The sequence below is a fragment of the Lissotriton helveticus genome, chromosome 11 (genome assembly GCF_964261635.1).
Source record: "Lissotriton helveticus chromosome 11, aLisHel1.1, whole genome shotgun sequence".
In the NCBI taxonomy this organism is placed as follows: Eukaryota; Metazoa; Chordata; class Amphibia; order Caudata; family Salamandridae; genus Lissotriton; species Lissotriton helveticus.
In genome coordinates, this window is record NC_136072.1 from 984,332,929 (window position 1) to 984,345,812 (window position 12,884).

The 12,884-nt window shown below is 41.9% G+C and overlaps 1 protein-coding gene across 2 annotated transcripts in view; it reads right to left on the reverse strand.

The window, feature by feature from the left end:
- Nucleotides 1–12,884, reverse strand: part of SGSM1 (small G protein signaling modulator 1) — a 1,153,128-nt gene that overhangs the window by 603,396 nt on the left and 536,848 nt on the right. For both annotated transcript variants that reach the window (XM_078667338.1, XM_078667339.1), the window contains exons 6-7: nucleotides 8,222–8,289; nucleotides 4,591–4,736 (exon numbers count right to left, since the gene is read on the reverse strand). In XM_078667338.1, coding sequence (XP_078523464.1) covers nucleotides 4,591–4,736; nucleotides 8,222–8,289 — 214 coding nt within the window. The remainder of the gene's footprint in view (nucleotides 1–4,590; nucleotides 4,737–8,221; nucleotides 8,290–12,884) is intronic.

Below are 12,884 nucleotides of genomic sequence, written 5' to 3' on the forward strand. Positions count from 1 at the left end.
ATATAGAGTATAGGTTGGCCCTTATTCAGAACCTGATAATATACGGGCTATTCATCTAGATTACTAATCAATTTATTCCAGTTAACCTATTATTCTAAAACAGATAACCCTGCATGTAAACAGATTTTCCTGTGATATAAGTGACATATGTTCTGTTTGTTGTTTGCGGTTTGTCTCCTTTTAGTAACAGCGTGCTCTATAAATGCCATATTCCAAAATGGCAAACATTGTAACCAAAACCACACTTCATGTTTAAGCCTTAAATGTTTGACCTTGTAATCTTCCCCAAGTGTCAAAGGTTTGGAGAGGAGATCAATCAGCATTTAAGTGAGTTCATATTAGCATCTAGCTTCAGTGATTTTAGGAACAGTAGTAATGCTCGCCACGATGCCAGCCTAGTTGCCCTGGAGTTCAACAACGCAGAGAAATCGCCTGACTCACCCTCGGAACAGGACAAATCCTTCACTTCTAATCAAAGATAAAGCTACAAAATTCTGGTCACCTAGCAATCCATCAGCCACCTCCTATTGAAAAAGTATTGGCCGTACTACTCAAAGAGCAGAATGGGACCAATTCCGCATTCCAAAACAACCAATCAGGTTTCAGACAACGCTGCTTTACTCAGACAACCCAAGTCCATGTTGGGGGTGCCTCATTTTTTATAATTGAAAATTGTGATCCTTTCTTTCTCATCCAGTTTAACCTGTCAGCAGCCTTTGACACAGTTCACTATCAAGTCGTTCTCAATATACTCTTACTGTGGATAAAGTTCCAGGAATATACTGTGTTCGTTTTAAGGTTCGCCTGCACAGCGCTTGCAATATGCTTGTGAAATCTATTGTTTTTATTGATATCCCGTCTGATTACAAGTGCATTAGGATATAAAGCACTTGTAACAATGTAAATTGGATATCCCTCACGTTTGTGACAGAGTGCCCATTCCACAGACTCTAAATAAGTCCCAGAGTAATCTTTAAAACACCTTGTGCAAAACCTACCAAATGGAGCCCGAGGGCCTTCGCTGCTTATGGTCCCCCCTCTGGGACAGCATCCCACTCAAAATACACCTTCTGTCACCTCTTTTAAAGTTCAGAAAGGCTTTAAAAATATGACTTTTCTCAGAATAACTCATCAAATTCAACACTATCAGCTGTTGCCAATCCTTTAACACTAAAAGACTCTGTTTCACAGCGAATGTCTACGCCTTACCAAACGTCCAAAAATAAATAAATGAACATGCACTTTATCATAAAATACATTTTGCAAAATTAGAATTTTCAATAAAATGTTAGGTAATTAACTGCTTTACATGATTGTGTCTGCTGATTTAATATCGGATTAATCACCTCTGCAACTTCAAAGGAATGCAGAACTGTTATCTTTTTATTCAGATTTTCACTTTCTGCATAGTAAAGTTGATAAGTGTTTTCAGGAATACAATTTCACCATTTGATTTATAGTCAGGAATGTGTTATAATAAATGAACTGTCCCTTCTTATAAAAACAAGCATTGAAAATGAAATAGGTCGCACCTTTGATTAAGTTAAAGCCATTTACTTTGCTAATGGTATTGTATAGCAAACAAATGGCTTTAACTTAATCAAAGGCGAGACCTATTGCATTTGTGATGCTTGTTCATCCCTGCTTGTTTCCCTTTGTCACTGTTTTTCAGTCTTCCTCTTCTGCTCTCTTTTTCTGTTTTGTGTTTTTCTCTGCCTTGGTTCGGATCAAAGTCTGTTGAGGAAAAATAAGTTCAGGTCCACGAAAATAAGTGCTGGTGGGCCTCACATTCAACCACTGGCTCAAATTAAGCACTCGCTATTCACACCTGTCATGGGACAGTGGGGGACCTTTGGAGTGAGTGAGCTACTCACAACTGACAAGAGAACTGAGGTCACAGGGGAAAGTTCCTACCCTCTGTGTCATCTTGACAACGTTTTATTTGGATTTTATGTGATAATCTTACACACAAATTGATGTGACCACAGGGTGATGAGCAGCAAATCCATTTAAACACTGGGAAAACTAGTCACACCCAGGTTTGATAGAGGCATCTTATCACTGTTTTCATGTGTGTGAGGCCACTTTACAGATTAACACCAGAGCGACCAGGATGCCATTATTTGTCAACCATAAACACAGAGCTCATTTGTTTCTCACTCCATGCATGAGTCATCTGGTCCTGGTGTTTTTCTTTACTTTCCAGGAACATAATTAGAAGAAAAAAACAAGGGCCTGAATGCAAAGAGAAATCCTCGTCTGGGTACGGCTGCCCTGGAATCTTGACAGTTTTTGGTGAAGATCTGTGTTGTGATCCCTGGAATTTGTGAGATACTAGCACCTGACATATGAGGCATCTTCAGATGTCCGAACTGGATGAGGAATATCACGCCTGTGTTTGCAAGAGATTTGTGATGTGGCTGAGGAATGCCAGAACTGTTCCTTTAAGACTATGGCTGCTGAGAACTCATGGCCCAGAATGAACTGTTTGCGACGTTCAGAGCTCCAGAAACCGAGAGCTTGCGGTGGGTGGAGGGAATATGGGATCATTTTCGTTTCCCTATCAATCACTCTCCAGATTTCAGACCTCTGCACTACGTGGAGGGGCGTGGGTCAGGATGGCCCGCCTTGGAGTGCCCCCTCCTCTCACCTGGCAGCCAGCGGCGGGGAGTTATGCGAGGAATTCCCCAACAATGTGGCCTGTTTGTTTTGAGTTCCCGGGGCCGGGGGAGGTGCGGCCAGGCCCGCCTGATGGCTCCCAGCAGGGCCTGCATCGAGAGCTGGAATGTGCCTTTTTTCCTAGATCCGCTGACCTCTGGGCGCCCAGTCAGATCTTCGCTGGCCAACCATTTCCTGCCAAATCATGTGTTTCCTCATCAAAGGGGGGCCCATGGGGAGGGCAGAGCGGGGCAGAGGATGGGCAGTGCCCTCCCAGACCCTGTGAGGTCTGAGGTCAGCAGAAAGAGCGTAGGCGGCTATGAACACAGGCAGTTGGAGGGATTGCATGTCTGCACACTAGGGGACAGTCACATGCACTGCACATGGGCGCAAAAGTGGATGTGAGCAAATACCGCCAAACGGCAGGCACCACACGCCGCACGTAAACGCACAGCTATAGCTTCCATGGAGGCAGGCAGACAACAGAGAGGCTGTACACGTGCACACACGAGCATACCGACTCATCTGCGTGAACAATGATCTGCCATCCCACATATTGTAAAACTGCACAAACACATCCAGGACAGGAGAACTGCTCTTGGATAAACACATGCACCCTCAAGCATACATGAACGAAGGAACAGACCGTGCAAATGTATACATGCAGATCTACCTGAACAATACTGACAAACAAGCAGAGAGGTGCATGCATGTACACATTGGCAAACAGGCTCAACCACTGTATGCTGCAAGCTCACAGTAAAGATTCAATTCATCGTAGCGATATATAAGTTACATTTAAAACAAGTTTTTAACAAGTACTCTGTGGTTAATTTACCGTCTAAAATATACTGCATGACACAATAAGGAGGAGCCTGACGGGGGGAGGGAGGGAAAGCGAAAGCATGCCACCATTCACACGTACGGACAAAAACATACGCACGCATGTGCACATACCTAAGCTAATTAAAGTAAACAAAGATGGTGTCGGGCTGTCCACCTGCGCGTGCATTTTTTTGTCCGTATGTCGATCGCAAAAGGCACTCGCATAGCGAGGGCAACGCATGCGCTGCTTTCGCCAGGTGAGACCTAAAAAGATGGTAAGATTTTGTAAACCATAGTTGTGGTTAGAAGCAGCTTAGCGGCACAGGCTTAAAGACTGGTCTTAAGTGTGCCCAGTCCCTATGCTTTAACTACTGGTGCCACGATTCAGTGAGGATTACGAATGAAGCATGTTTTTTGAAAATACTTTCGATTGAATGGGTAAAACGGGAAATGACCACCTCGTCCCGGAATATCTCTATCTTTAGACAAAATCTTGATTTTGTTCCTAGTATCAAGAGTAATTCTAAAGCTTTTATGGGTTGGTAAAAGGTAAAAGTTGCTGTTTAATCTATTTTGAGTATATTTTTATACTGTGACTCTATTTAGCTCGATTCCGTTTGTTTTTGTTGGTTCATATCTATGACTCACACAATAGGATTGTGTTGGTATGCATTGTCAATCATCACAGGTGGTCACAAAACATATAAGTAAATATATTAAAAACGTTTTTGATGTGATTAAAATAGGCAGCTCCTGCTAGGAAAAATGAGAATGAGAATAAACTAACTAGGGTTATGTCCCAGATTATTTATGAGGCAATATTTAGTGACGTCGTATGGTAAAGAGCAAATGAATAGTGAATTTAGGATTGCCTTCTAAACTGCAACGTTTCATTGATTTTATGACGTCTGTTTTGATACTTAACGTAATTTTTTTTTAAAACTGCAGTAAAAAGGTGCAGGAGATGGGAGAGGACACTCCATTTTCCAGGTTTACTAGGCGTAGCAGATTGCAGAAATTGACAAACAATGAATCCTTATAAACAAATACCAACGAAATGGGAAAAATATATAAAACAATGCAAGCCTAAAGTGGAAAGACACTTACACACAAGGCAGGTCGTTTTGTGGGTGAATCTTGACGACAATGAGAGCCGTGAATACGGTGCCTTTGGACAAGCTCATCTGCAGAGGGATCGGTCCAGAAATGATCTGCTGTTTTCATCTTTGTGTATTCAAGAGCACATGGGCCAACTATAAGGGAAAAAAGTTAACAAATAAAATGTAACATTCAATGAAATCCGGAAACATAACTGCCAAAGACTGACCATCATTGAATATATATTCCTACAAGAGTTCATTTCCATGGGTGTTGAAAAAATGCCACATGTTCAGTGCTGGCCTTGAACCAAAATTTCCCTACATTAGAGTTTGAGCCCTGTAGGTTTCATCATGCAGGCAGAGTAAAGTCCTCCACCTACCTGATGTCCTGTCGCTGGCTGGTCTTGGAGACAGAGGAGGCCACACAAGAATTCAGTACCTCCTCCCATTTGTTCCACCCTCCATGTATTTTTCACGCCGTTCACATAAGATCATGAATTACAGGGACTGATGTTATGGTAAACACCATTGCAAGAGATGTAGCTTCGCAGTCAGTCACTGAGAATACACATCAACTGCTGTGTTTGTACGTTCTAATGGCCCAGAGCAAAATCCTTCCACTCATCCCCACTTTTTTTTATCTCTAAACTGGTATTCAAACTACAAACTTTTGAGCACCTGAAATACTGCACCTCCCTTTATTAAGGCATTCCTCAATAAGTGCTATCCAGCTACCTGGTGGAATAAAATGCCTCAGTCCATCCTATTCTTGGGTTCAAAATACATATTCATACCTCCTCACACCTGACTTTGTTCCAATGTCTACACAAGTGCACGTACTTGCTACACTGCATTCCTATGCCGCAAATCTGCATACAGTGCCTTGTATAAAACAAGTTACTTACCAGTACACAGTGGTTCTCGAATATTGATATCTTTGATAGATTCACATGCTTGAATCTTCTCCATCGTCTTGGTGGTAGTCCCACGGTATTTAAAACAAGCAGTACCATATAAGTACATTAACAGATACAGAGAAAGCAATTGACATTGTTAACCTATTCACTTTTTTTATTAGACCCAAAACTCAGCCAATCAGAGACAAGACCCTGAACCACTTTTCCCCTGCAGAGCCACCAGGACTCAAATTTCGAGCACAAGCATAAAAGGGAATTACATATATTACTGAGGTGTAGGGTTGGTGAGTACTCTAAATAAAAAAGCAATAGAGGCCCCTGAAATACTTTAAGCAGGGGACCAGAGGAAATACAAACAGTAAATAAAAGAAAATCACTCTGCCGCTGATGGCGTGAAGTGGAATGTCTTGCTCTTAACGTTCCCTCAGAAAGACCAAACCACCCTAGTAAATAAGCTGATTGACATAAGTTGATACATCAAGTTATACCTATTTATTATTATTATTATTATTATTATTATTATGCGGTCTTATATAGCGCTCGATTACCCGCAGGCATCTCGGCGCTTGCTTTGGGAACCCGTTCTGGCTTTTTTCCCTGTGAGATACCCGTAATGGGCATCCCCAAGGTGGAAGCCAGGCATCCCGCCGCAGGGGGGGCCGTAGTGGAGATTAAGCAGGCTAATGCCCAGAGCTGCAGAGTGTGAACCCGTGATTCGAGTAGGCACCGAAACGAGAATTATCGAGTCCGTGGATATTTGGGCTCAAGACCCTGCCGCGTCGGGAATTGAACCCTGGTCCCGGGTCTGACCTCTGCTTCAGGGTCTGCCTCCTCTAACCAGTGAGCCACACTTCTCCACCAGTTGTTAAGGCAACATTGTGTCAATACATTATAATTCCTTTAAATAAAACAGTATGGTACAAAAACAAATATTAATTCATAATATGGAGACACAATTTACGTACCCCACTCCGACAAACATTCATGTCAGGTGCACCAGAGTGTCTCGGAGTGAGTGGTACTGGTGCATTTGCTTCTGGTAGTCATCAAGCGTCGGTGAACAAAGAGATAGGCACTGATATGGTGTCTCCCTCTGAGGCCTGCCGATTCTCTTAAGGCTGTTCATACGGGTAGTGCTCTTGGAAAGTGTCATCATAACTATGAGACACAGACTGTTGACGAGGTCAGCTCAGGGAGCCTCTCTCACACACAACCTGTGATTAGAAATCTGAGGTACGGTGGCTCTGTAGGGGAAGAGTGGTTCAGGGTCTTGTCTCTGATTGGCTGAAGTTTGGGTCTATTAAAACAATGTGAATTTGTTAACAAGGTCAATTGCTTTCTCTAGGTCTGTTAATGTACTTACATGGTACTACTTGTTTTAAATACCATGGGAATCCCACCATGACGGCGGGGAAGATTCAAGCGTATGAATCTATGAACGATTCAATACTGGAGAAGCACTGCTCATTCTTAGATGTATTGCCATTTTCCTTAAGAGTCAAACTGTTGAACTCACTCCCTTCCCGTCATCATGATCTATTGAACACCACCTTATTTTCCAGAAAAGGCCTCAAAACCTGGTTATTATTGGCTGCTTTGTAATCTTTTTTTTGGTTTATCAACCCTTGCTCTTTAAGTACTGCTATATACGCAGCCTTCCCCGACGTATTCATGACCAGCGCCAGGATTCCCAGTTTCAGTGTAGCACACTTTACAAATGCATATTAATGTTAAAGCTGAAGCAACAACAAAAAAATGCAAATTGAGAATATTAAAGTTCTCTCACACACATACAGCACACAGGCAGCAAGAGTACACCTTGTCTCAGACACAACAGACACATACTTAGCTGAAGTAAAGCATATGCAACACTAGTGCAAGCTTCCTGAAATACTGAGAACAGTAGCGGCACAAGAAGCTGAAGTGCAACTACTCTGTGGGTGTGTGAGAGAGATGGAGCATATGTGAAGATGAGCTAGAGAGATTACAAGTAGGTTGGCGTCTGAGCAATTGTGTGTGGTTGTCTAATGACACCGATACTGGTTGGTGCAGCGATGTGATGATATGCATATTGCTTTGATAAGTGTACCAGCGTACTGTGTGTAAGGTGTGAGTGGTTAACATAGTGTATATGTGCTGCTGTGATTGGTCCACGGGAGGGACTGTAATAGTGTGTGAGTGAAATGGTGAACGTTCATGACAAATTGTGTGACAGTGTGAGTGATGTAAGAGCGATAAAGTACATTATGGTGCGTGTGAGTGTGTATATGTGTGATGCCATAATTAGTATGTGTGGATATGTGTTATAAGTGATAATGCATGTGTAAGGTGGAGAGTCGTTGTATATGACACGGCGTGTGAAATGGTGTGTTGGCAAAAGATGGTCTACATTTCTGTAGACTTGTAGCCTACTGCTTCCAATTAATGGATTATCTTAAGTAAATCATTTCACCGCTTTGCAACATGGTGTTCCATCTCCTGATTGACAGCAATACACTTTTTGCAAGGGGGGGGCTGGACGACTGAAGGGAAATATATTATTTCTGCCTCTGGTGACATCTTCATCATACAATGCTTCGATATTTCGCTGATGTCTAATAGCTGTGCAACTAAATGGCAAAACGTATAAAATCAAAGTGCATAATCTGTGTATTGATAGAAACTGTGAGGTGACACTCACTTGGCAATAAATGCAAAACAGCACAAAAATGAAAAATATACCTAGTAAGGAGGCAAGTATTGGGCCATCCACGGGATCCATCAGAAGGGCTTCTTTTTCATAATATTTACTAGGGAAAAAGAACATGGAAAAAAGTAAGCAAACAGGCAACACATTACTGCAACATTGAACATGCGTGCCACATTACATACCAACTAATGTATTGATTTTGCCACATTATTTTTCATTTTAATTTCTAATTTTCTTTACTTTGTCAGCTACCGCCAACAGGCTTACTCAAATTCAGACAGAACGTATTTAAAAAAAATATTTCTTTATTAGTTTTATCATAGATCAATGTAACAATCAAACGCTATACAAACATGGGTCTAGCAACCCATCTTAATTACAACTGAGACACCTCTTGTCTCCTAATATAATGTTATCTAGTACATATACATGAGCAGGTATTGTAGCCTGCACTATCTCGTGTCCCTACTATTGACAAAAATGGCAATGACAGCATGTAAATATAAGCATTGTGTGATAATTTAAAATCCAACTGTAAACATCGAGCTGACTTAATACATCGCATAGGTCCTTTGAGGTAGTTGTACGGTTGATTTGTGTAATACAGACTTCTTTCTGTACCCCAAAGGTGGCAGTTTCAAATCTCAGCAGAGCTGGCTTAGCCCTGCATCAATTGATAGTATTCATCCTGACTTAAGGCATATAAAACTGTCTATTTGCCAACTGCCGTTACGCCATGTACCAGAGTAAAGTGGTTTCACCCACACCAATGATTTTCCACTGACCCATCTAACAAATGGAGGTCAGCTCAAGCTAGCAGATTCAAGTCCACTGGATTGGCTAAGCATTGAGGTGCACCCCAAATGAACACCAAGGTTAAACTTTTTTACTGGACATGTTAATTTGTCCGGAGGCTGTCGCAGATTTTTGCACAATACAAAAAACAAAAATAAAATGACATACATATGCAGGTTCATAATGTGAGTCTCACTTAGCTTGATATTAGCAGCACGGCTGACTTACTTATGCCTATTGCCACTCCTGGGGTATAGGCCATCAACCAGGACTCTCCAGCCATCTCCGTCCTAGGCTCTTCTTTCAATCTGACTCAAGGTGTAAGCCATCTCCTTGCAGTCATCCTTAACGCCTCGACACCAGGTGTTTCTTGCCATTCCTCTGTTGCTTTTCCATGTACCAGATGAGAGCTTGCCTGGTGGTGGTTGATGCAGGCTTGCGGAGGTTGTGACAAATTAAGCCCCAATGTCTTTTCATGATTTGTTTTTGAGCAGGGAGTTGGAAAGTCTGTTGTCATAGGTCATTGTTGCCGACTGTGTTTGGTCAGCGGATTTGGAAGATATTTCTCAGACATGTGTTGATGAAGGTCTGGACATAGTTGGTGGTGGTCACTGTTGTCCTCCAAGTTTCTGCTCCATACAGAAGGACCGATTTTACGTTCTTGTGAAAAAACTGATCTTGATTTGCAGTGTTAGGTCCATGGAGCGCCAGATCTTTTTTAGCTGAATGAAGGCAGCCCTTGCTTTGCAGAGTCTTGCCTTGACGTCAGCGTATGTGCCGTCCTGCTTATCTATTACACTGCCCAGGTAGATGAAGGCCTCACTCTCTTCCAGTGCATCAGCTGCAAGAGTGACTGCAGTTGTGCTGGCTGCGCTAGCCTTCAGGATCTTGGGTTCTCCCTGTGGATGTTGAGGCCAAGTTGTGCTGATGTTGCGGCCACCTTGTAGGTCTTGTCTTGCATCTGATGAGTATGGGAGAGTAGGGTCAAAGTCGAGGTGCGTCCAAGATGTCCACTGGATCCCATTCCTTCTCTTTGTTGTGGATGTCCTCGAAGAGAAAAGGCGAAAGCAAACAACCCTGGAGGACTCCAGTCCGCAAATCAAAGGCTTCTGTGAGTTGTTCTCTATGGACTATCTTACAGATCATTCCGTCGTAAGAGTTCCTAATGATTCTTAGGAGTTTATCTGGCACACCGTAGAGATAGAGAAGTTTCCAAACTGTCTCTGTCCACGCTGGTGAATGCCTTCTCATGTTCGATGAAGTAGACATGGAGGGCGGGGGGTTTGAGGGGGTTCCATTTCATCGACTGCTCCATGATGATGCGCAGTGTTGTAATTTGGATCAATTTTTGCAGAAGGTATCTTGTTGGTCTCGCAACTGAGCATCGACTTGTTCCTTCACACAACACTACTTATTGGCATGTTTTGCAGGGTCCGTTGCAACCACTGATGGGACAACAGCTGCCATCAGTGGGACAAGAGGGGAGACTGATGCAATTTTGCAAATGCTTCTAGGTGTCTGCATCATGAAGCCCAAATTGTGCTGACTCCCACTGCAAGGACTACTCTATCTAAAGTCTAGGATACACTTCACTCATGAATTCAGTGTTATCAGGAAAACCATAATGCCTCAGGCAGCATGTCATAAAGGAAGTCCGTCCCGGGGGAACACTGCTAGTAGACCTGGTTCTTTTGCATGGTCCAAGTGGAGGTTTCCTCCTCCTAGCTGCTTCTTAGGTTCGAATGAGATATTCTTCATGGATTTGAACTGCAAATCGTTTTGCCTTCAAACTAGCAGATTGATTTCTTCTGTCTGCATGATTGTTGCGGTTTATAAGTGTTTAGAGTTAGTTAGCTATAATTCCAACTTGGAAAAATTATGGAAACTCGTTATTTGAACTTGTGCACTACAATGGAATTAGCACGGAGAAGTTGTAACCTGACTTACATTTGTATTACTAAATCGAACGCAAACGCCTGCAAGATCTGACGCTCTGCCAACCAAGTCAGGTGCTCTGGCGGCAGGCAGGTTCCACCAATCCATTGAAAACAAATTCTTCCTGTCAAAAAAAGAAATGCCTGCACACCACCTCTGAGTACTCAAAAAAGATTTTAATATGGCATCAGACAGCATTTTCAAACCCAGCAGCGAGGGTCTTTCTCAAAATAGAGTTGGGTAACAGAAGATGGTGCTGTCTCACTTTCTAATATGCTGCAGGTAGGACATAACAGACTCACTTAGAAATTTCAAAAAACAAAAACGCTCTTCATCCACTAAAGTAACATAAATATTGATAAAAGTTTCAGTTTATCGTATCTTTGTCAAGATTTGAACCTTGGTTTCTATGAATAACGGCCACATAATGTGGCACTCCACCCTATCACCAATACTGCAGGGGCTGGGAGAAAATGAAAATATAATATAACCGTAGTTCATCATGCCATGTTATTGAAAAGTGAAGTGCTAAACCTCGCTCCTTCCTTGTAGACTTGCTGTTGGATGAGGAAATTCCTCTCACCACCAGTTCTTAAATATGAAACACCCAAGAGGATAATCCAACAGCAACTACCAATCACTTGGGTATAAAACCCATGCGGAAAACCAAACAGAAACTATCAATCACTTGGGTATAAAACCCAAACGGGTAATCAAAGAGCAACTGTCAATCACTTGGGTATATAACTCAATCGTGAAATCAAATAGCAACTGTGAATCACTTGGGTATAAAACCCACGCAGGTAATCAAACGGCAACTATCAATCACTTGGGTATAATACCCAAGGAGGTAATCAAACAGCAACTATTAACCACTTGGGTACAAAACCCAAGTAGGTAATCAAAGAGCAACTATTAATCACTTGGGTATAAAACCCAAGCAGGTAATCAAACAACAACTATTAATTACTTGGGTATAAAACCCAAGTGGGTAATCAAACAGCAACTAACCCAAGTGGGTAATCAAACAGCAACTATCAATCACTTGGGTATAAAACATAAACGGGTAATCAAACAGCAACTATCAATCACTTGGGTATATAACTCAATCGTGAAATCAAATATCAACTATGAATCACTTGGGTATAAAACCCAAGCAGGTAATCAAACAGCAACTATCACTCACTTGGGTATAAAACTCAAGGAGGTAATCAAACAGCAACTATTAACCACATGGGTACAAAACCCAAGTGAGTAATCAAACAGCTAATATTATTCACTTAGGTATAAAACCCAAGTGGGTAATCAAACAGCAACTATCAATCACTTGGGTATAAAACCCAAGCAGGTAAACAAACAGCAACTATTAATCACTTGGTTATAAAACCCACGCGAGTAATCAAACAGCAACTATCAATCACTTGGGTATTTAACTCAATCGTGAAATCAAATAGCAACTATGAATCACTTGGGTATAAAACCCAAGCAGGTAATCAAACAGCAACTATGGATCAAAACCCAAACAGGTAATCAAACGGCAACTGTGAATCACTTGGGTATAAAACCCAAGCAGGTAATCAAACAGCAACTATTGATCACTTGGGTATAAAACCCAAACAGGTTATAAAACAGCAATTATTAATCACTTGAGTATAAAACCCAAGGTGGTAATCAAACAGCCACTACCAATCACTTGGGTACAAAACCCAAGCGGGAAATCAAATAGCAACTATCAATCACTTGAGTATAAAATCCAAGCGGGTAATCAAACGGTAACTATCAATCACTTTGGTATAAAACCCAAGCAGGTATTCAAAAAACAACTATCAATCACTTGGCTATAAAGGCCGAGCAGGTAATCAAAGAGCGAATTATATTTGCGTCAATTGAGGGCCATATTAAAATTAATCCTTTTTACATTTACGGCGAGGGTGTGCCAGCACTTCTCGGACAGGAAGAATTTGT